The sequence below is a fragment of the Hyla sarda genome, chromosome 3 (assembly GCF_029499605.1).
Source record: "Hyla sarda isolate aHylSar1 chromosome 3, aHylSar1.hap1, whole genome shotgun sequence".
Lineage (NCBI taxonomy): Eukaryota > Metazoa > Chordata > Amphibia > Anura > Hylidae > Hyla > Hyla sarda.
The window spans coordinates 80370792-80396885 of NC_079191.1; the positions used below are offsets into that span (position 1 = coordinate 80370792).

Here is a 26094-nt window from a genome sequence, read left to right on the forward strand (position 1 = left end):
AGTACTATAGACATTGATGGGATTTGTGATTGGGTTCTTTTTTCTTAGTCACAATCCAGACCCCTTTATGGGAATATTGCCCAAAATGTTTTAATAAAAAATCTAAGACTAGGATAGTGCAATTGTACTCTCTAGCTTTACTTTATTAGAGCATCTTATGACCTTTAGGCTTTATATTGTACCAGTATTGTTGATACCACAGTTAAAGGGGTGCTCCGGTGGAAATTAGATTTTTTTTTTTAAATCAACTGGTGCCAGAAAGTTAAACAGATTTGTAAATTACTTCTATTAAAAAATCTTAATCCTTCCAGCCCTTATTAGCTGCTGAATACTACAGAGGAAATTATTTTCTTTTTGGAACACAGAGCTCTCAGCAGAGAGCACTGTGCTCGTGATTCAGCAGACACCTCTGTCCATTTTAGGAACTGTCCAGAGTAGGAGAAAATCCCCATAGCCAACATATGCTGCTCTGGACAGTTCCTAAAATGGACAGAGATGTCAGCAGAGAGCACGGTGCTCATGATGTCAGCAGAGAGCTCTGTGTTGCAAAAAGAAAATAATTTCCTATGTAGTATTCCGCAGCTAATAAGTACTGGAAGGATTAATATTTTTAATAGAAGTAATTTACAAATCAGTATAACTTTCTGTCACCAGTTGATTTAAAAAAAAAAAAAAAAAAAAAAAAAAAAAAGTTTTCCACCAGAGTACCCCTTTAAAACACTCTGCTATAGGTACTAGCCATAATTGCAGCCTTGCATCTACGTTAGATAATAAAAAGCAATATGCCCATCTGAATTTAACCTAATACCTGAACTGTAATTACCCCAATCTCGAGGGCCCTAGTAGCATTCACGAAAAAATATGAAAATACAAAAATGCCACTTATATGGAGTCACAACAGAAAGTAAACATGCTGTTTCCAAGCGAGAATATATATATTCCATTGTTTGAAGTAGAGTTGTCTATGCTTTGCCTTTAAAGGGTTACGGCACAATTTGTGTGGTCCTTGCATCTCTAACATCCATCTATCTCAAAAGATTAACTTTCCAGCTCCACGATCCTTTGCACACAATACTGCTATTAAATGAATATTTGCTCCCACATTAATGTCCATCATAAAAACCCCAGTAAAGTTTCATGGAGCGTAGGAAAGAATCCTTCGGGAGCCTGACCTGTAGAGATGTGGACTTGTGAAATCCGCACAGTAACTATAGCCAATGCGTCTGTATATTCCCTGCCAGGAATACCTTATAAAGTCTGATCGGGTCAATGCTCTTGGACAGCTCCATCTATCAAATGTGTGCATGTGCCTAAGAGCCGAATAGAATTCAAAGATCGGCACAAAGGTGGCTTTTTTGAATTCTGTATCGACCAGAGTATAAGAATATATTTTTTCACTTTTTATTCTGTAGTTTACGGACAAATAAATAGTATTTTCCACCCAAATCTTAAACCGTCAATACATATGGATCATGGTTCTAATATGGCTGCCATTACTATTTTCATAGGATTTGTCATAAAGCTTTCTCAGACCTTGAATGGCAAATCTACCGTGTTATGCCGGAAAACATGTCCTTATACAGCCATAGGTCCTTGACTTATTATTTCCATCAAGGGGTTCACATTTTTTTAGCCTTCTTTGTTATATGTAGCACTAAAAGAGTTGGGTGACATTCAACGTGGGCTTTGGTAGAACATAATGGGGGAGATTTATCAAAACCTGTGCAGAGGAAAAGTTGACCTGTTGCCCATAGCAACCAATCAGATTTCTTCTACAAGGCGTCTGCAAAATGAAAGGAGCGCTCTGATTGGTTGCTATGGGCAACTGGGCAATTTTTCCTTTGAACAAGTTTTGATAAATCTCCCCCAATGTCATTCAGCTTTCCCAAAGGCTTTAGATTGGGTTAACCGTTTTAGAAAAAAAAACATTCTCAAATAACATAAGGATATTATTTCCATAGGCAATTAACATTGATGGGAAAAATGCACCAGTGTTAAATGTCCTATGTACCCTCTGGTGGTGCCACAGGTAGGCTTGCCCGTAGATTAGATCTGAATTTTGGGCATTCAAGTAGGGCTGGGCGGTATACCGGTTCATACCGAATACCAACATTTTTGTGCTGCACGATATGAATTTCAACCCATACCGCAATACCGGTTTGGCCCCTCCCCCTCGGGAATGAATAAATTATCAGCCTAGCGCTGTCCCCACATCGGGGAACTAATCCTATGTGACCCGCAAGCGCTGTTCTGCCCCCCCCCCCCCCAATTATTAGCCCAGCGCTGCACTGTCTCCATCGGGGTACTACTCACATATGTCACCTGCAAGCGCTGCCCTCCTTGTCCTCCTGTATGTTGCGGCCGCCGGCGCGACACTCTATACTAGTGGTCTTCAACCTCCAGATGTTGAAAAACTACAACTCCCAGCATGCCCGGACAGCCAACGGGCTGTCCGGGCATGCTGGGAGTTGTAGTTTTGCAACATCTGGAGGTCCGCAGGTTGAAGACTACTGCTCTATTCTGTATCCCTATGCCCGGGCTGCAAAAGGTAAACAAAGTAAACATTAACTCACCTTCACCCGTCCGGCCGGACCAGCTTCCTAGGGAATGGAACGTCGGACAGCCGTCAGCCTATCACCGGCCGCAGCAATGTTCCGCCTCGGCCGGTGATAGCTTGAGCGCACTGTCATGTAAGAAGCCGGCCTCTTACATGACAGTGGGCTCAGCCTATCACCGGCCGAGGCGGAACATCCCTGCGGCCGGTGATAGGCTGACGGCTGTCCGACGTTCACGTCCTCAGGAAGAGCGTAAGGCCAATGTCGGAACATGCGTTAAAGTTTATTTTTGTTTACCTTTTGCAGCACGGGCATAGGGATACAGTATAGAGTGTCAGCGCCGGCGGCCGCAACAAACGGGAGGACGAAGAGGCAGCGCTTGCGGGTGAAGTGAGTAGTACCCCGACGGGCTAATATTTAATTTTGTGGGGGGAGGAATACCGTTATATACCGAGGAACCGCCATAAGTTAAAAAATACAGCAATACACATATTTGGCCATAATACCACCCAGCCCTACATCCAAGAAATAGGACACTTTCTGATCAGTTAATGATTAGAAGACTCTTCTAATAAAAGGACCAGACCAACTCGAATTGGTAATGAATAGTGTTGAGCACGAATAGTTGTAATGCAAATTTTGTGAATATTTTAAATATAGTGCTATATATTTGTAATGACGAATATTCGTTTTTTGTGTTTTTTTTTCCACATGCAAATTTTTGTGCAAATTTAACATGCAAATTTTCGCATGGAAAAAAAAAGTGAATGAACATAGAGAATATTTGAATTTCATGGACCTAGGACGAATAATCGTCAATATATTCGCAAAATATCTTGAATTCGAATATGGCCCCTGCCGCTCATCACTAGTAATGAATACAATAACATGGCCTATCATCAGTTTGGTGGGGGTTTGACTGCCCTAGCTTATTATCTGACTGAAAGGGCTTCTACACATTTGTGAAAGATGTGGCCTCTCCGCTTAATGCCAGGCACAGTGCCGTACACTGGTTAGCACCGTTACCTTGTATTGCATCTATTCCAATAAAGTAAATGGTACAACTGCAACACTAGGTACAGCCACAACCCAGTATAATGCACTGTACCTGACAGGAAGTAAAGAGGCGGCAATGCTACTTCAATCAACTGTTGATGAAGATGCCAATAGTTGGACCTCCATTGGTTGGATATTGATGGCTTTTTCTAAAGTATAAATAATGATCTCCCATGTGAGATTATAAAAGTTGTCCCAGAGCAGGGGGTGGTCTGTAAACTTTCATTTGGATGGGCGATGTCAGTTTGACACATGGGTTATTAATGGATGGCGGGTGGGACCCGCACTCCTGATCAACACCTGTGTCATCATCGCTATAAGTGTTATATGTACATGCGCAAAGGGTTTTGTAACATGATGGGTGCTAATGTGCAGATTGCCATATGATCAATTGTGAGGATGGTTCTGTATAATTCACTGTATATTAACGTATTGTTTTTCAGCATATCTATGTGTTACCCTAGTATGGTATTGTCTGATAAGTAATCATGGTGAATAATTGTGGGGAGGGGCTATAAATGGTTAATAGGGGAAGTGAGCATTGTAAAATCTGCACTGGTCCCATTTTGGATTTTTACTTGACAAAGATAGTATATAGCACTGCCGGAACATCCTATTGTGGGTGACAACAAAATGGTAGCAATAGTTTTATGAATTTCAAGACAAGGAGTGCTGTGGTATTTTTCTACTACTTTGGCTGTACACTTTTATGCCATCACTCCCATTGGGCGTTGGGGGGGGGGGGGGGGGGTTGCTTGTAACATGACAATTGTGAGCTGACATTCAGGTGTGAACAAGTGGCTGCTTGGATCCCGAGCTGAAGTGTGAAGCCTGTTCCTGGACATAGAGAAAAAGAGACTGTTAAAGACACTGGTGCCGAGATGCGGTTTTGTGGAGGATGCTGGATTGTGAGGGGCCGAGTGTAAGACCAGGACACAGGCGTTATGGCTGGGAGCGGTGCTGGGCAGTGGGTATGGTGTGCAATGGGCAGTGGGGAGCGCAACCCAAGTAAAGCTAGGATTCAGCTAGACAGACTATGAACAGCCGATGTTTGTGTTCTCATCTATAAATGTTTGGAAGGAACCTGTTCAATAACCATCACAATTAACATCCATGCAAGAGCAATCGAAGCCTAATACTGTATTTTGGCAATGTGCTTGTGGTTTGCCTCCTCATTCCGCTGTGCCATACCCTAAGCCCCTCACCCAGCTGGGATTGAGATCGTTTACAGACTCATCTCTTAACTTTCCCAAGAACAAACAAACATTCTTAAGAAACAAAGAATTTATATTGACAATTAAAGACAACCAAATCCTTTGTATTTGATGGTTACTTTGTATTCTCATTAAGGCCAAGAGAGTGAACCTCCAAACCATAATACCCCTTTTCCCCCCTCAGCACTTGCCAAAAATATAGAAAACATTTGCGGAGTAAAAATTCATCTCTTTTCTTCCCTTTTTTCCCCTGTGTTTATGTTTATGTTGCCTCTTCGCATGTAAATCATTTGCTCAAGGTGGATGGAGGGCATGGGGTGATCAAAGCCTTCCACCGAGAATTACCGGTAAAGATAAACACTATGAGGCCATATGCTGAAATAATTTCATTTCTTGGGATAAAATATTAAAATGTGGTGATAAGGTGAAGACTGTGCAAAGCTTATATGTCTGTAGTTAAGTGGGAGTCCACATAATCTCTTTTGCAATGCTAAATAGTCAAGGTTTTTACACCACCTGAGAGCTGGCGGCAGAAAGTGCACATAAACCAATGTGACAGCAAACTAAAAATTGTAATATTGCTAACATTTCTTCCTGGAATCTAAAAAAAAAAAAAAAATGATGGAGGTTCCTATACATCTAGTTTACACATTCAATATGCCAATGCTATTCAGCTTAACATAATATCAAGCCCCTTGGCTAGTACGGCAAAATGTTACTTAAAGGGAACCTGTCATCTAGCCAGGGCTGTAATTGGACTACACTGCAATACATCTATCAAACAGCCTCCTAAAGTGTCTATTGGTAGACTGTAATATTACTAACCATACATGCCCCTCTTCTCTATGAGCCCTGTCACGATCACACCCTATCGGTCCAGCTAAGACGCTAGAGAGAGTGTGATGGTGCAAGGGTTAAAGCCGCCAGACCTCTGGGTATCCACTACTAGTCCCAGCAAGTCACCAAATTAACCCTGAGATAAACGTGTTTACACCAGAGCTGCCTTCAGAAAGGTGAGCTCATATATTTAGAGATCAAAGACCAGGCTGATTAATTAAACATTTAATCTGATAAAAGGTATCACAGTGCTGACTATATAAAAAATACAGAAACAAATGACATACAGGTATAAAAATATGAAAGAATTTAGCAAGGCAAGTTCAGAAAACAAAAGATGAAGTTCTTACAGCATGATGATATAGCCCTCCTTGTCAGTGAGAGTCCAGCTCTTGTCTTTTGGGCACAGCCTTGAACAACCTGAGTCTAGCATTGTTTAAATATTATCTCTGCTTCTTTGGAGGGAAACTCCATTCCCCCCCCCCCCTCCCCTCTGATCCCACCAGGTGGGGCATCTCTCTTCCTGACCCCTTATCTGTTTGATTATATGATGGGACCAGAGTGCATGACTTCAAAGGAGATACAAACAAACAGCCAGACCCCCAATAAAATGCAATATACAAAACACAGTCTGAATGACCCTCACCCCCAGGTCTTGGATAATACCTCACACACAGTTATAATTTATAATACACATATAGGATTTTAACAATCAGGCCTTGGGCCTGACAAGCCCTTTCACCCACTTAGTAGTGCTGCAAAATCTCTATAGGAAGAACCCATATAAATATGGGCATGGAAGTATATTCCTATGCCAGCCTTATCTGGTTTAATAATAATGGTATCTGTACTGTTTGTAAAGTATATGGCTGCCTGTATATATAGTCAGTATATTGGGTAGATGAACCATAAGTAGGGACCATAAATGAATGGGGCTGGAGCTATTGTTGCCACCTGGCCGGTATTTTACTGGCACAGCTGGTATTTTGGCCACCCTGCCGGGAGTTTTATATTAAAAATACCGCCAATGCAATGGCCGGTATTTATCCAACCAATCCGGGCATGTGGGGAGTTGTTTTGCAACAGCTGGAGGAAACACTGACCTATACTATATACTACTATACAGTCCAACATACTGGGAGTTGTAGTTTTGTAACAGCTGGAGGCTTCCCTGGCTGGAAAACACTGACCTATACTATATACTACTATATAGTCCAACATGCTGGGAGTTGTAGTTTTCGTTTGGGGTAGCTGATGAACCACAGGCAGTATCAGGGCATGCTGGGAGTTGTAGTTAGTAACTAACTGCAACTCCTGAATAAAAAAATAAAAAAAAAACATCAAAAAGTTGCATCAAAACAAAAATGGTACTGTTAAAACCTACAGATCGGGGCGCAAAAAAATAATCCTCATACAGGCCCGTATAAGAAGGAATAAAGGTAGTTGTACAGGTAGTTGTAGCAGTAGTTTCCGTTTACTCATTATGGTTGTGTTAGTATAGAACCAATACTACTCTAAAGCAGGTGCTCTTCTGAGAGAAACTCTAGGGAAATGAAGAGCACCATTAAAGGGTTAAAAAAAAGGCAGCTCGGAAACCAGGACCCAAGGACTTCAGTCTGGAAGGCTCTTCATGTACAGTAGTAGTAAAGTACACCTTGTCATGACTTGACGAATGAAACCTGTTAGGTCCTGAAACGCGTTGTCATAATGTAATAAAGTGTTCTTTGCTACTACTAGATTTTCTGATGGATCCACCCAGTGGATTTCTTTCCTCTTCAAGACTTCAAAAAACCAGCATGGCACTGAAAATAGTCCCTTTATTCAAATGGCACGCAACTTCTTTACGGGGAAAGAGTTCATATCTGAAGACATTATATGACCATCTCTCACGTTTCTAAGGGCTTTGTTGATGTTAGGACCACACCGGCTGGTATTAATTCAATATCTGGCCATGACAAACATAGAATGTCTATAGCTACAATCTGCTGCTCTGGTGTATATTTATTTTCCATTTGGTACCCATGGAATCCAGCAGAAAGGGTTGGGTAACTGATAAGAAAATGGGCACGACTGCTAGGTGCGGCTCTGTTCTCCCACTACTTCCTTATCTATGAAATTATGGGCACATACTAATAAGATAACATTATCTGCCACAGCTCTTAACACTTTTGATGTGTGAAAAGGGAAAACCGCTTGTGCTGGCAAAACTACAATGCTACCGCCACTACGGGAGGTACTCTGCCTATATATAGTGCATCCATTTACACATCTTCGCCCTGTCCAGAATACTGAATATACCACTTCCATGCCTATAAGGATTAGGGAGGATATAGTCATTTACAGGCGATAATGATCACAGTCCGAGAGAGAATGGTGTGAAGCTTTTATCAATACAGTAGTCCAGGTATCAGTACGACATCGATAGAGATCAATACTCCATTTACAGGCTGTGCACAGACTGTTCTTATGGTTGTCTTAATAAGAAGATTACTTTATTCTTGGTAAAATCATCAGTTTAGATGGCTAGTTTTATACAGCTATTTATTTATTTATTTATTTTTATATATATAACAGCAGTTTTTTGTCTTGTATTATGTAAAGTAGGATGTAGATCCAGCAGGAAGGAGAAGAGCAATTCCTTACTTTAACAATGTATTGCAGAGAAAGTATAGAATCCTCGGCACTGCTGTAATCACCTATCGGTTTGCCCAATGTACAGATACTGATGTCTTGTGCAGTACACAAGTGTCCATTCATTTAATGCAAACCGTCTGTGGTGCTCACGTAGAAAAATAGATATATGTATAACTGTATTGTGAAGAACAGAGAGCACTCACCAGGTAGGTTGCGTCTTTAAATCCTCAGGCTTTTATTTCATCGTTCACCTGAAGACATGTAGATTACAGGACACAAGCAGTGCGGGAGAGCTGGAGGGTGCAGTGGCGTGGGGGGGGGGATGGGCAACGGACCGTGTCGCGCTGTGACGCTCTTCGTCAGGCCCCTCAGGGGCCTGACGAAGCGCGTCACAGCGCGATACAGTCCGCTGTTCACAATACAATTCCTTACTTTATATTCCTTATTCTTTCTGAATATATTTAAGATATTTTGGGCTACAGAGAAAGTTATGGGGCTAATTGCAATACAGATGTTTTTAAGGGATTTTTACATCTAAAAACACCCTAAAATATGTGCCAAAATATTGACACATCAATGGGCCAAATAAATTCTGTTGCACTTCATATCAAGACTGACATTTTCTGAATTAGAAATTTTACTAAATGTGAATTAACAAACATTTACCACTGGATTAAATGGAATTTTGTACTTAAAAAATTATTATTTTTTTAGACATTTTTCGAGACAAAAATAAATAAATAAAAATGACTCAAAATACTGTGTGTGTACATAGCCCACCAATGGGAGGACAGAGGTAAAAGAAATGCTGAGAGACATGTGGCAATGGCAAAAGCTGGTACTAGCTGGCCTTAGCTGGTACTAACTAATTTTGGGTCCAACCCTTATTTTGGGAGAGGGAGGCTGGACTAGAGATTTCTAACCCTTTACACTGCTTGTTTTACCTCAATACATGCAACTAATGTGATGCAATGTATATAAATACCTTTGCAAATAAACTTGCAGCGCCCTTTACACACTGATGCCATATACAGAAAACTGTTCTTTTATCCACACAACAACTTCTTATTAATTGGAGCTGGAACATTGGGAAACTACAAGTTCTCTTATGAGCCCCAATTTTAAAGGGGTACTCCGTTGCTAGACATCTTATCCTCTATTCAAAGAATAGGGGATAAAAAGTCTGATCGCAGAGACCCCCGTGCTCTCCGTGCAGACACCCGGCGTTCTGAACATTATGTTCAGAACATCGGGTTCAGGAGGCAGTGGTTACGGTGTGGTGTGACGTCACAAGTAGTGTTGCTCGCGAATATTCACAATTCGAATTTTATTCGCGAAAATCGCATATTCTCGAATTCGCGAATATTTGCGAATATAGCACTATATGTTCGAAATGACGAATATTCGCTTTTTTTTTCACAGTACACATCACAGTGATCATCCCTTCTGTTGCTTCTATCAAGTTACACTGGTATACTTGCTATAAACTGCATACATTTTCACATATGCAAATTTACGTATATGCGAAAAAACGCGAATATTACGAATATGCAAATTTAGCGAATATATGATGAATATTCGTCCATATATTTGCGAAATATAGCAAATTCGAATTTGGCCTATGCTGCTCAACACTAGTCACAAGGGGTCTTGGCGTCACGTCACACCTCGCCCCCTCCCATGAATAAAGGGAGCATGGCATGACGTCACGAACATGTCCTTCCGAACCCAGCGTTCTGAACATAATGTTCAGGACGCCAGGTGTTTGCAGAGATTGCGGGGGTCTAGCAACAGACTACCCCTTTAATGGAGTTATTACAAAACAATGGTCGCCAACCTGTAGCTCCTCAGATGTTGTAAAACTCTGACCTCTAACATGACGTAAAGATAAAAAGTGCCACAGGTTGGGGACCATTGTATTCTGTATATCTAGCCATAAGGGCAGGTTAGCAGGAAATCTACAATAAAATGAAAGTTTCCTACAGCCATGTTAGGTAATGGATGTTCTGTAATATCAAGGGAACATTATATAAGAAGACTGACAAACACAAGATAGAGGGCACTGGTGAAAAGAGGGACCGACACCTATGCCCAGCTGTATAACAGCATATAATAAGGAGCCTAACGAACTGTCACTGTGGCCACGCGGAGTCCAGGTGCTCTTGAGTCCGGGGGTGATGGGGACCAAGAAATCCAAAGTCACCCAACAATATACAAATGAAGATAAACAGGTACCCGCACTCACCGCGAGGAAACAGCAAACCGACTCTCCCGGACTCTAGGAAATTCCCGGCATCAGGCTGGTAGCAGGGCGCTCAGAGTGGAGGCCACTGCCGGCAAAATTTCGCGCAAGACGTGCTTCTTCCGGCCTCGTAATACGAGGCCGGAAGAAGCACGTCTTGCGCGAAACTTTGCCGGCAGTGGCCTCCACTCTGAGCGCCCTGCTACCAGCCTGATGCCGGGAATTTCCTAGAGTCCAGGAGAGTCGGTTTGCTGTTTCCTCGCGGTGAGTGCGGGTACCTGTTTATCTTCATTTGTATATTATATAAGAAGACATTTGCTATTTTTATGTTGTTTCCCAGAACGTTCTTGAAGGCGGCGCCAATGGCGGCATATAACAATCTGATTTGATTTAATTTGTTTTCCACAAACTGAAAGGTTTTAGCATTATCCAATTAAGTCAATCAACATCTATTACCGCGCGGAATACATTACCTTCTACACATTTACTGGTAATCAGGTTATTATAGTGATAGAATCCAGGCCAAAGGATGGGGTTTAACCAGCTGTTAGGAAGCCTTAAGGCCTATGCACACAAAAGTTACACATTTTCAGTTTTACTGTACATAGTCATGATGGATTCTAAAATAAAAATAGAGGGGTGCTTCCTCTCATAGTAGCCTGAGATCTCGCTTGCACCCACTACCTCACCACAGGTGTCTACTAACTTGTGTGGTTGGGCTTAATGTAGTCACTACTGTAGTTTTGGCTTTAAAGGGGTACTCTGCCTCTAGACATCGTATCCCCTATCCAAAGTACAGGAGATAAGATGTCTCATCGCCCGACAAGCTGAATTCTGTTCTGAAATATAGTCACTAGACCTATAGAGAAGTGGTCTTTAAACTGTGGACCTCCAGAAGCTGCTGGGAGTTATAGTTTTGCAACATCTGGAGGTCCACAGTTTGGAGACCAGTGCTGTAGATAAATGTAGTAAATGGAGATAATTAATGGTATGGGAGGATTATAGGATATTAAAGGTTATCAAGCATAGGGTTATATAGAGAAAATACGTCTTCGGGGCCATTTTATCACAATATACAAATACAAGTTACAATATTAATTGGTTCCAGGACGACCATTGTATGTTGAAACCATCATATGTTGAGACCATAACTCTATGGAGAACTGATAATTGGTTCTAAAGGCACCAAAATGTCATCCAAAAAATCGGAAAAAGGGAGGAATAAAGAAAAAATAAGTAGATAACTTCTATAGATAAAGCAAGTCCTTACATATAAAAGTAAGAAAGATCTGCTGGGAGCTGGAAATCACTGTCTAGGTCAGTGTTTCCCAAGCAGGGAGCCTCCAGCTGTTGCAAAACTACAACTCCCAGCATGCCCGGACAGCCAAAGGCTGTCCGGGCATGATGGAAGTTGTAGTTTTGCAACAGCTGGGGGCACCCTGCTTGGGAAACACTGGTCTATGTAGAGGACAAGAGCTTCTTCAGGGTCATGTACAGTACACGCAATGTCCTAAAAAAAAGAAACATGGAGTCACCCTTACCTGGTGTCCAAAGGAGCAGGTAACCCTGGTACAGGTAAAGAGTACAGAACATGTAATACCTCCCTGTACTGCAGGGGGCGCTACCAACCACCAGTCAGTGCATACAGTTCAGTAATACAGGTAAAGAGTACAGAACAGATAATACCTTCCTGTACTGTAGGGGGCACTACCAGACACCAGTCAGTGCATGCACTTCAGTAATACAGGGGTTTTACCAGTGAATGTCCATTCTGATTGGTCGGTTCTTCCAGACATTGACACGTTTCACAGATCTGGACTGTCTGTACATTGTATGTTGAGTCTGGTTTCAACTTCCAATGGTCCAGAAAAGACCATTGTATGTTGAAACTATTGTATGTTGAGGCCATTGTAAGTTGAGGGATCACTGTATATGAATGGACAGTACAGAGATCTTTCTAGTGATCTTTCTATACCTAGGCCGGTAACCATGACAAGTGGGCATCCTCTACATCTAGAGGAAAGAAGGTTTCACCATCATCACAGACAGAGATTCTTTACTGTAAGAGCAATGATACTATGGAACTCTCTGCCGCATGATGTTGTGATGTCTGATTCAATAAACAAGTTCTAGGGAGGGCCGGACAATTTTCTGGAAAAATATAATCTTACAGGTTATGGATACTAGATTTATGTGGATAGAACGTTGATCCAGGGATTATTCTGATCACCATATTGGGGTCGGAAAGGAATTTTTTCTCCCTGTACGGAGCAATTGGCATCAGAGGGTTTTAGGCTTAACTTGATAGAGATGAGTTTGTCATTTAACCTTTGGGTGTCTTAGTTTGTGCATATCTCTTTGCAAGAATGTACTAGGCAGTTTATCTGCAGAATACCCATTAGAATGCCATCATGATTTGTGCCAATTTAGCCTTTATGCTTTATACCATATTCCCCTCCTAGTCAGATGACTTGCTCGCGGGTACAGTGGTCCCTCAAGTTACAATATTAATTGGTTCCAGGACGACCATTGTATGTTGAAACCATTGTATGTTGAGACCAGAAATCTATGGAAACCTGGTAATTGGTTCTGAAGCCCCAAAATGTCATCCAAAAATAGGGAAAAAAGTGAGGAATAAAGAAAAATAAGTAGAAAACTAATATGGATAAAGCAAATCCTTACATATAAAAGTAATAAAGATCTGCTGGGAGCTGTAATCACTGTCTATGTCAGTGTTTCCCAACCAGGGTGCCTCCAGCTGTTGCAAAACTACAACTCCCAACATGCCCGGACAGCCCTTGGGAAACAATGGTTTATGATTGGGAAACAATGGTTTATGTAGAGGACAGGGGCTTCTTCAGGGTCCCCACACACAGTGTTCCAGTAAATCACTGTCTATGTCAGTGTTTCCCAACCAGGGTGCCTCCAGCTGTTGCAAAACTACAACTCCCAGCATTCCCGGACAGCCGAAGGCTGTCCGGGCATGCTGGGAGTTGTAGTTTTGCAACAGCTGGAGGCACCCTGGTTGGGAAACAATGGTTTATGTAGAGGACAGGAGCTTCTTCAGGGTCCTATACAGTACACACAATGTCCCAAATGGAGCCACCCTTACCTGGTGTCCAAGGGAGCAGCTAACCCTGGCACAGGTAAGGAGTAGTACAGAACTTGTAGTTCCTCCCTGTACTGTAGGGGGCGCTACTAGACACCAGTCAGTGCATGCACTTCAGTAATACAGGTGATTTACCAGTAAAATGCCCATTCTGATTGGTCGGTTCTTCCAGTCATTGACAGGTATCACAGATCTGGACTGTCCATAGCATTGTATGTTGAGTCTGGCTTCAAGTTACAATGGTCCAGAAAAGACCATTGTATGTTGAAACTATTGTATGTTGAGGCCATTGTAAGTTGAGGGATCACTGTATTGGCTTGTTTCTTAGACCTACTCACCCCTGAAGAAGGAGCTGCTGTCCAGCCTAGCTCTGCCGTAGCCGTCCGAGTGTCCATAAGGGTCTCTGCAATAGAGAAACATTAGGAGATTTTATTAAGCGATATGACACACAGGCGACTTTGTCCTATTTAATGTGCTGCTACGCTTTATCGATTTAGTCTCACACAATATAACCCACAATGAATACCATTTCCGTGTCATTAAGCAATCTACATTTTATTTTCCTACTTTGATAAAAAATGTATTTTTTTTTTTACCGTCAACCTCAAAAATTGCTGCAATGTTCCTTTCGGGAACTTCTAAATCTTACTTTCAGGTGTTCCACCTCATCAGCGACGGCCATATCTTTTGTTAGGCGAGCAAGGTAATCATAACACATAGCGGTAAATAAGAGACTAGTAAATATGCAGGAGCAACCTTCAGATCCAGCCATTTTCTAACGGCAGTGTTAAGCAGGATAATGTGTCACGCTGTGCTCCCCGCTCTCCTGTGCACACACAATTACGCCTTCTTATGACTCATGTATACTGGAAGTGTCACCCTGAATGTCAGCCCCGAGGAGCAGAACAAAGAGTTCTGTGATTTACTCCTGAATATAGTGTTACCTAATAATTGCCAATCTGTATACCATCTGACCTGCCCCCAGATCACATAATATACAGCATGGCTGTACAGATAGGGATGCTGCTTTCTTCTGAAAACAGCAACACACCTCCCCTCAGGTTGAGTCTGGTATTGCAGCTGATCTACATTGAAGTGAATAGGACTGAGCTAACATTTCAATTCTGAAACGAGAACATTCACAGTGCTCTCGGATTCAGAGTTCTCAGTTTAGGGTCTATGGCAGTGATCTTCAACCTGCGGACCTCCAGATGTTGCAAAACTACAACTCTCAGCATGCCCGGACAGCCGTTGGCTGTCCGGGCATGCTGGGAGTTGTAGTTTTGCAACATCTGGAGGTCCGCAGGTTGAAGACCACTGGTCTTTGGTAAAGAGCTTTAATCTTTGCACCACTGTCCCAGAATGCAATGCAGCATTCTGGGACAGTGGTGCATTGCATTAACAGAGCTGTGGGGGGGGGGGGGTTGCAGACAGGTGACGGGGCGAAGCTAAATACTATGAGGCAGGCTGTAACTCAGGATCAGCAGAGATAAGTAACACAATGTAGGTACAAAAATATGCATTGTTTATAATGTCTTACTGCTTCTGAATCCCTTATAGCTATTTAATGTAAAGTTAAGTGATGATACACATCATATGACAGGTAGATATGAGATAGATAGATAGATAAATATGAGATAGATAGATATGAGATAGAAAGATAGATATGAGATAGATAGAAAGATAGATAGGTATGAGATAGATAGATAGATAGATATGAGATAGATAGATAGATAGATAGATATGAGATAGATAGATATGAGATAGATAGATAGATAGATAGATATGAGAGAGATAGATATATATGAGATAGATAGAGATAGATATGAGATAAATAGATAGATAGATAGATATGAGATAGATAGATAAATAGATATGAGATAGATAAAAAAAAATTCCAATGGCGCAGCACTCCAGTAAAAAAGGTGCATTTATTCACACATATCTCAATACAGCGCAACGTTTTAGCTCCTATGGAGCCATTATCAAGCCTTGATAATGGCTCCATAGGAGCTGAAACGTTGCGCTGTATTGAGATATGTGTGAATAAATGCACCTTTTTTACTGGAGTGCTGCGCCATTGGATTTTTTTTTTATCTACAAGGGACCCTGATCAGGTTTGGACGCTGGCACCCATCTTGCATTGGAACAGAGCTGTGCTGCAATTACTTCTTACTATATCTACGATATGAGATAGATAGATAGATAAATAGATATGAGATATATAGATTTATGGATATGAGATAGATAGATATGAGATAGATAGATATGAGATAGATAGATAGATAGATAGATATGAGATAGATAGAGAAGGAAAAAAGCAGCACTCCTAGAGCATAAGTGTAGGTGTGTCTCCTGCTGTAAACCTTGGTAAGAGGTCCGGCTGAATATGTCCAAAAAGAAGCAGTGGCACTCCCGTTGTTTAGTGCAAAGTGATGTCTTTTATTTCACTTCACCGTGGGCTCACTTTGCATTAAACAATGGGAGTGCCACTGCTTCTTTTTGGACAAAGATAGATAGATAGATAGATAGATAGATAGATAGATAGATAGATAGATTGTAGAGAATGGGCAGCACAAACAAAACGTGTCAGTGGTGCAAGCTGGATGACTTGGTCAAAAGTCCAGTAAATTCCATAAAGAGAGACAGCAGCACTCCAATGTCGGTGAAACATGTTTGGTTGAATAAAGCCACTCATATTTTTTTCACCGACATTGGAGTGCTGCTGTCTCTCTTTATAGATAGATATATAGATATATAGATAGATAGGAAACAGATATATAGAGATAAATAGATAGATAGATATGAGATAGATAGATAGATAAATTGATAGGACAGACACAAGACAGACAGATTTTAGATTTATGTATAATATATATATATATATATATATATATATATATATATATATACATAAAATAGATAGATATATAGATAGATATGAGAGAGAGAAAGAGAGAGAAAGAGAGAGAGGGATAGACAGACAGACAGACGAGAAATAATCTCATATTTATCTATTTCTATCTAGCTCATTTATCTATATCTATCTTTCTAATATCTATCTATCTGTCTGTCTATCTATCTTATATCTATCTATCTCATATCTATTATTCTATTTATCCATCTCGTATCTATTATTCTATTTATCTATTTATCTATCTCATATCTATTATTCTATTTCTCTATCTCATATGTATTATTCTATCATTTCTATCTATCATCCTATCTATCTTGTTTCTATACACATAGGCGTACTCCTATTCCGGGATCCATTCACATGCACAACAATACCGCTATGATTTATTATCTCCTCTTAATAGTGAAGTTCATAAATGGTTTATTACTACCAGAACCTGACTATCAGAAAAGCCTTGTAAATCTGCGGCACTCCGATTATTAGAAATTACATTAATTAAATGGCTCACAATGACCGGCAATGAGAGAATTAACCGATCAAATGACTTTCAAAGACTCAAAGAGAAAATCTTTTATAGAAGCCATTTATATTACTTGTCTGATGGTGAGAAAACAAACAAAATGCGGTGGCGATGGAGGAAGGGGTAGGGTCAGCTGTAAATAAAGCCCATAATGTTTTATTATTCAATCACAGATGCCAGACAGGCTTAGTTACAGCGGGTCACCGGAGTGCACCGGCGGAGTCACTATGGATGCTCTGCTAATGTAAGGAACCGGCTGAGTTATGGATTTCGATTATGGATGTTGAGAATCAGAGAATTATGGTTCAGTGACTCCTATTTCATTACCACTCCGCACATCACTAACTCCACTCTCCTCTCATTCCATCACTACAGATGTACCATAATGCTTCCATAAAGACCCGATGAGATACAAGCTCCCCACATCTACACCAGCTCCTACAAAAAGATTCTCTATGCTCTGAATTCTTACATTCCATTTTATGTTAGATGGGAATAGTACTGTTTCGTCGTCTTTCAATCATTATTAAGGGGGGTATTTGCCTATTTAACATTGGTGGCATATCTTTTAAGGCAGGCACCCCTGCCGATAAGATGTTTGAAGAGATGGCTTTCTTCTGCCTATAACCCCTCTGTTTAGTCTATTTTTCCTCTTCTAGATACACACACCATGGCTCCTTATAGTATAGATCCTCTCCTCATTGTAAGTACCCTTACCTTTGGACATCATGTCCAAAGATTTCTTCTTTCTTTGATATTTTTTCCTTCCTTCCTCCCCCCGCCCCCCTTCTTTCTCCTTACTACCTACTGGCTGCCCCCTCTTTCTCCTTACTACCTATTAGCTGCCCCCCTCCCCCCCTTTTTTCTCCTTACTACCTACTGGCTGCCCCCCCCCTCTTTCTCCTTACTACCTACTGGCTGCCCCCCCCCCCCCTCTTTCTCCTTACTACCTACTGGCTACCCCCTCCCCCCCCCCCTTCTCCCCCACCGTTAAATCTATTTACAATTGTGATATGTTCACCCTCTGCAACTTAGTTGTTGCTAGCTATGAAAATATTGTTTCCTATACTCCCATGCTTGGGAAATGTTGGATACTTGTGCCGCATTTACTTATTTGTTCTGTTTATGTTTTTTAATAAAAACATATTTGATAAAAAAAAATAAAAAAAAAGATGTTTGAAAAGACCTATACATCTGTGGAGTATAACATAACCATTAAGGAGTAACTATCATCGTTTTTTTATATGTTATAGTTTATTAAATATAAAACAACTTTCTAATTTGATTTAAAAAAAAATGCTTTATTCTATGTTTATTTTCACTTTGAAACTGTGGCCACTAGGGGTCTCCCTAGGAGTCCCTGACTGCAAGTGTTTTCAGTGATTTCGGACTCACGCCGGGCTGGCAGTGAGTCCGAAATTGCAGGCGCTGCCTGAGCACGGGACGAGTCAATCCGACAGGCGGGAGTGAGCACTGCGCTTGCACCAGTGCAGGGCACGGAAGCTCTGTCTTCTGACATTACTCCTCTTTATATGGCACGTGTAAAGCCAAACAGAGAGGAGGAGACTCAGAAGCTGCCGTCCCTGCAGTGTACTGAGACTGTATGTGCTTCTCTCGAGAGGGAGTGCTGCATACAGGAAGAAGGGCAGAAGCCGGCCTTGGCAGGCATCAGATGACGTTGTGCCTGCAGTGCCACGCCCACTTCCTCCCCTCGCACACAGCTCCAAACTGAGCTACCGAAGATAGAAGAAATGAGGTATTTACAGGGGGCTTGGAATAAAAATAAAAAAAAGGACAGGGATAGAGATAGATAGAGTCAGGGACAGATGGGGAGGGGGATTAGGGAAAGTGTAGTTGATGATAAGTACTCTTTAAAAAAGATGTCCAGCGGTAAGAAGTGCATCCCCTATCCCGGCTAAGCCCTGGCTCTGCTCAAGGAAGCCACGCTTCGCACCCAGCATGTCAGCTGGCGAAAACACACCCCCTCCATTCATCTCTATGGGAGAGGCGGAAGCCTCTCCCATAGAGATGAATTGAGGGGGCGTGTTTCCACCAGCTGACGTGTTGGGTACAAAGCTCGCTCTAGCAGGGCAGAGCCGGGGCCCCGTACAAGAGATCGCTGTCAGATATTTATCCCCTATTCTGCAGATAGGGAATAAGTTTCTTACCACTGGACATCTTCTTTAAAGGTAGGTTCACACCCAGCACATACACAGCGTATTTAACGCTGCAAGAAATCTGCCAGACAGTGGGAAATCCTCAGCGCATGGGCTATGAGCAGACACACAGAGCATTCCCAGAAGCAGACCTGTGTGTGCAGTAAAGCTGCCTGGCTGTAGTTTTCACAACAGATGGAGGCACCCTGGTTGGGAAACACTGCCTTAGTATAAGATCTGGTATAATTTGGGTTCGTTCATTACATATTGTAAGGGTAATAAAGGTTAAAGTTGTGTTCACAAACCACTGCTGGGATCCTTCATACAGGTTCAGGGGTCTGATCACCACGCATGTCAATTCTGTGCAGAAAATAGGAAACCTGATGAAGCGGCTCTATTAACAGGGTGCAAATCATTTCTCAGTTCTATTAACACTCTTAGATCTATGTTAAAATGTTGGAAGCGGATATGTCAGAGGACAATACTTTGAAATTCACAGCAGGATTTTTAATTCTCTCATCTAATCGCTCTGTTTTTCGCTTCCAGATTTTCCTGATTACTTTACCTTTCACCGTCTCTCTTTGTTTCATTCATTTAGAGCAACAGATTTGTATAGAGACTTATAATAGAAGTCGTCAAGTCACAATGGAGGTTCTCCAGCTGTTGCAAAACTACAACCACCATCATGCTCTGAAGGCTGTTCGGACATGATGAGAGTTGTAGTTTTGTAACAGCTGGAGAGCTGCAGGTCGTAGATCACTGGGGGACATATTTAAAATGTTTCATGCCACTTTTTACCAAGTTTTGTGCAGAAGTTTTGGGACAAAACAATCACACACTACATGGCGACACCTAAAATAACAAAGGATTACACAACGCACTCCAGTTTTCAAAAAGCGGGGGTGTCGTCGGGTTTAGGCTAGATTTCAGGACATTTTCAAGAGCTCATACTCGTGTCTGCACCAAAATTGGGGCGCAAAGTGTAACTACCTTTGTAATGGACTGAAAATGTAAAAAAAAATTGATTTTTTTTTCTTTTTTGTTTTTGCGGTGCGCCACGGGGTGTGAAGAGGAGATGTATGTAGCCCAGGGGCAGATGGTGTTAACCCCTAAATGTTTGTGACGCCAGGGTGTGGTTTTACCGAAAAGCGGTAGCACCGCTAATCCTAGTTAGGCAAGGCAAATAAGAGTCCAAGGCCAGGTCAGGGTTAACGGTAGCTTTACTGAGGAAGACATATGGTACAGTCTTTACAGCTTGGCCAGGGTCCCAGAAAGATGACAGTAACACAGGAGACCTCGCAGCTTGCTGGGACTTGCAGTGACTTTGACAGAATTTAGCACAGCCACGCTGACTATAATAGACTTGACTTGACTGAAGATAGGGACAGCAGATAGAGATGACTTGACTTACTGACTTGTGGCTGTAATTTAGGCTTGAGGCCTCCAAATGAACTGGACACTGGCTCTGAGACGTCTGGACTGGACCTGAGCAGAAAGTGTGGTGGAAGAGAGAGATTGTAGTACCTACCCCTCTTATAAAGGGGGCTGAGCAAGGAGCCAATAGGCTAACTGCTGATCATCTGGTCACCTGGTGCTCTCTGGGTAACAAAACATGTGACTTTAACATGTGACAACTAATATCATGTGATCAATAACCATGTGACCATATCAAAGGTCCTTTACACATAATATGCAATTATACACTTTATGGGGGAACACTGCAGGTAAGCCCTGGGGATGTGCAGGGACTCAAGCTGATAGGACTGTGAGATGCATATCCCGTACTGGGACAACACATTTTTTTTTTCATATTGTTATATATTGGGTTTTAAAAATTGATGTTGCAAGAAAGACAGAACAAGTTAATTATTTCGGGGGATGCATTTTAGCGGCAGAAAGCGCCATCGCTAGAATTCCATAACGTGCACTGTGCAACAGAATCCTATTAAGAACAATGGGATTCTGCTGCATTGGAAATTCCTAGAGGATTTGCAAAGCAGAATTCCACTCGGAAATTCCATAGTGTGATCCCAAGCTCAGAGTTTTGCAGTTCCCTCTGTTCATGTGTTCACAAACCTCACCAATCTTGTAAAATGTCTGAAGACAGGCCAAGACCAACATTCACATTCAGAACAACAATGCTAAAAAAAAAAATAGGCCGTAGGCCCCATTCACTTGGCAATAATTCCTGCTGGTTGCTGAGTTGACTTCTGATCCCAGTCCAAAAGTCCAGAATCTTTTCTAAGAAAAAAAAACACCTTCCATTAACTTGGCACATGGCTTTCATAGTGCATATGATGGCTTAAAAAAAAAAAAGACCAAAAAGTATTTTTCGCATTTCTGTACAGATTTTGTCTACTTAAGTGAATGAAAGCTTTAAAATCTGCACTGGATCTTCATCAAAATTCCTGTGTAGGATGTATTCACACACACAGGATACACTGCAGATTTCAAATTGCGGATTCACTGTCACTTTATTGACATGTCAATCAAAAATACATAAAACGTTTTTAACTTCAAATCCAAATCGGATTCGGTGGATGTGATTGGACCTGTAATCCACATCACATCTGCACCAGGCTGATTTTCCAGCCCCTTTGTTTGCCGTGTGAATGTGCCCTTACTTTAATTCTCATACAACACAGTCAATTTTCATCTGCTTTATTTTACTAAATATTGAAGGGGTTTAGTCAATTCCCAGCATTATGTGTGAGAGTTTCTTGACATTGGGCCTAGTCCAATAAAGCTATTTAGCAAGTTCCCAAAGTTGGCCCTAAGCTGTAGAAGGAAAGATATGCCAAATCATCTCCAGTAAAAAAGAAAAATCCCATAGAGAAACTGATACGGTGGGTGACAGCCAACAAGAAGGTGTGCGCCAGTACTAAGCCGCGCTGTTGACAGGTGCACCCACTCACGTGATAACAGCTTCTGCTAATGTGAGAAAGTTTAGATATGCTTCACATCTACTAAAAGAAAAACAAAGTGATCCGTATATGTAATATTTTATACGTAGAAAGTACAGAGGGACATGGATTGTACTTTGGCTCATTTGTGTAATTCGGTATCGGGTTCTGTATGATACTGGTTGCATCCATGTGTCTACTCTAGAATAGGGTTTCCCCAAGTGCAGTCCTCAGGTCATAATTTGAGGATATCCTATACAAGGAAGACTTGTGGTGATGCCTGATGCATCGGCCATTATTATACTGATCTACAAGCAATAGTTAAAGAAGGCAATATGGCCGGGAAGTAGTTTACGATAGAATATGCATGTCTCTATATCAGTAGTCTCCAAACTGTGCTCTAGAGTCCTGCATTGGAATAGAGATCCTGCAGAACCAACGCGATCCAATGAAAAACCTGCGGGCGCTGGCGGTAATGAGGTTGTTGCGGGGGGTCACAGAACATACATCCTGCGCAGTCCCAGAAACCGCTGAAATGCCACAGGGGGCTCATGAAATGGCACAAGGGGGGATGAAATGGCATCGGGGATACTATCTCTAAAAGCTGTGACCAAATGTTTGCGGGAGAGGGTGGGATTGAACACACATGTTGCGGAAGCGGGTAGGAGTGGTATATTACCCTTGCAGGAATGCACGGTAATGGTCAAAAATCCAGCAGTATCCGGATTAAGAAAACAGTCAAACTCTGCTCCTCCAGATGTTGCACAACTACAACTCCCAGCATGCACAGAAAGCCAACGGCTTTACATTTTTTACAGCCTGAGGGCCACCGTTTGGATACCACTGCTCTATAGGATCATAGAGACATAAAGAAGTACAACAAAGGCAATAGGATTTTATGGGTTCCAAATCCTAACTCTACATTTTTTGGGTCTCCATGTGGCCAGAGACCATAAGTCACATGATCTCCAGGGGGCGTGGCTATGCTGAAGTGGGTGTGTGGATTGCAATACAGCACTTCCAGATGTGGGTCCCGTGGATGAAGACCGGACTAAGCGGGGCACGGAGGTAATAGAAAAATATTACACATTATTATAACTCGGCATCATGGGCTCAAAGGGTGAAAAAAAAACTCCTGGAATACCCCTATAATATAGAGACTAACACAAGTTAAATGTGGTGCCAAGTCCTCAATCAAGCCCAGCACTGCATCTGAGAAATAGAAAACGAGAAATACAGAATACAGTAAGGAGGGGACCTAGTAAATATAGGACAAAGAGAATAAAGGCTCAAATTCTTCAGCTTATACTTAAAATTAATATAGAGTTTCAAAATTCTATAATATTCTATTTTATACCACTTCTCATTCTACTTATGTCTATGACATATAATGCAATGTATAGGGACAAATCCCACCTCCAGTATCAGCGAGGGGGGATCTAGGTCTATAGGTATTTCTATTGTGCTATTGTTCAGAATGGTTGACGGCAGCAGAAAAATACACAACCCTCCTCCCTTCTCTTTCTTCGCTCTCCCTGAGGGCTCCCCCTTTTCTCGGCACTGCTGGAATGGGGGGGCTTTCATACAGCTTCCCACTTTCCTCTATGTAGCACTGCCTTTATCTGTGCTGCTGAGCAGAGCTATAATACACTGGGGACTAGTGTAAGCAACATTTACCTGTCACACAGCTCTGCTCCGCATGACAAATGAGAGGTTTTACACTGCTGCCTGTTTATCTTTAACATTTCTTCTCTTGTCTGTAGCTCTAGGGCTACCTCCACCCCTTCCTTCCATTATCTAGCCCTCTCTCTACTATACCCAGGAGTCTGTAACCGCATAAGAGTGTTAGCTCATCAAACCAGTGGAAATTACCATCCGTCACTATTGAGCACTGGTCACACAGAAATCTACAGTCGGCTATCATAAAGCACCGTGCTATCAGATTGCTTTTGAAGCTGGCAGCTCTCCTGACATGCCTGATTTACTAAAGAATTAGGCTGTGTTCACACCACAGAATCCGCGACCGGAAAAATTCCAGCCAGCACCGACTGAATCAGCCGGCGCTAGGACCGCACTGACATCCGGATAGATGGCAATTTCTGCCACGTAGATTCCACCAGAACATTGAGCAATTTTAATGTTCTGACAGAATTTTTAGATTGGAATTTTCGGAATTCGGCAGTGTGAATGGTTGAACGGAAAAACCATTTATTTTCATTTTACCGATAGGCAGCAAAATTTCCAACCGGAATTCAGAAGCTAAATTCCAGTTGGAATTTCTGCAGTGTAAACCCGGCTTTATAGTTCCCATCATATAACAATATAAGAGCATCTTTCCTTAGAATTCTGCATTGTGTTCCTCCTCTGTTGTTCCTCCTAATTTATGAGTTAACTGACAAAGGGGTGTGACCATTCCCTTGCCAAAGAGGCGTGTCCCTATGAGTCAGCAGTGATTGGACAGTGTGAGAGTGGGAAGGGACACGCCGCTAACTGGTAACAGGTAGTGATCAATTTATTATCCAAATATACAAAGAAAGAAGGAATGGCACTAACCGCTTACTGTAATTTCCTATCTTTTATTCTTCATAAAGTGCAGGTGCTTTAAAAAGGCATTTCACCCGGCCGGGTGTGGACGCCAGTGCGCGTGCTACAGGTAACAATTGTTTCGCTCTGGCTTGAGCTTCAACAGACCTTCCCTTTCCCATGCTCCTTCATTCCTTATAACACGTTATGAAGGATCCACGGGGCGGGGATTACAAGCACAGTAGGTTAAAAACAGTGCAAAGTGCAAAAAAACACATACAGTTAAAACCAAAAACTAAGTAACTACAAAAATAATCCTAAATCAATCCTGTCATTTAATCCTCCTAACTCTTGTGCACCAGTTTTCAAAATCCACTTTGCTTCAATCTCACGGAGGATTTTTTCATTATCTTTAAATTGAGTACAAATTAACCTTTTAATTCCCATAAATTTCAGAACGCTTGCATCTCCATTGCTACCGCAATGGGGACCCCGGTAGCATGTACCCTGGCTAACCTTTTTCTTGCCCATTTTGAGGAAAAATATGTTTTTTGTTTAAAAAACCCATTTCTTAAATATATACGTTGTTACTTCCGTTTTGTAGATGATGTTTTCCTACTTTGGAACGGGTCTGTGGAGGATTTTAAGGGGTTCATGTCCTTGTTAAATAACAATGACATGAACATGTTCTTCACATGTAAATGGAGTAAAGAGGAATTGGAGTTCCTGGATGTACGTGTGATAGCAAAAAACGGTACCCTGGAAACAGAAGGTTATAGAAAGGAAACAGCATCAAATTCATATTTACACTACCAGAGCTATCACCTAACTCACACCAGGAACGCAATTCCATACAGCCAGTATTTACGATTAAAAAGGATTAACAGCTCGGATGAAACATTTGAGCAACAAGCCGAGACCCTAACTAAGCGCCTTTTGTTAAGAGGATACCCACAAACCGTGTTAACTGAAGCATTAATTAGAACTAGAAAATTAGATAGAAAAACTCTACTCCATAAAAAAAACTAATAAACAAAAAATAAAAAATCCCGAAAATGATAGGTTCTGCTTTTCCTTTAAATATAGCCCATGTTACGCCTAGCGCTCCGGGTCCCCGCTCCTCCCCGGAGCGCTCACGGCGTCTTTCTCCCTGCAGCTCCCCGGTCGGTCCCGCTGACCGGGAGCGCTGCACTGTCATGGCCGTTGGGGATGCGATTCGCACAGCGGGACGCGCCCGCTCGCGAATCGCATCCCAGGTCACTTACCCGTTCCCGTCCCCTGCTGTCATGTGCTGGCGCGCGCGGCTCCGCTCTCTAGGGCGCGCGCGCGCCAGCTCCCTGAGACTTAAAGGGCCAGTGCACCAATGATTGGTGCCTGGCCCAATTAGCTTAATTGGCTTCCACCTGCTCCCTGGCTATATCTGGTCTC

General features: G+C 42.0%; 1 protein-coding gene across 1 annotated transcript in view; it reads right to left on the reverse strand.

The window, feature by feature from the left end:
- EPHB1 (EPH receptor B1) overlaps positions 1–26094 on the reverse strand; it is a 324736-nt gene that overhangs the window by 174306 nt on the left and 124336 nt on the right. The window contains exon 4 of the mRNA XM_056564388.1: positions 13986–14050. Coding sequence (XP_056420363.1) covers positions 13986–14050 — 65 coding nt within the window. The remainder of the gene's footprint in view (positions 1–13985; positions 14051–26094) is intronic.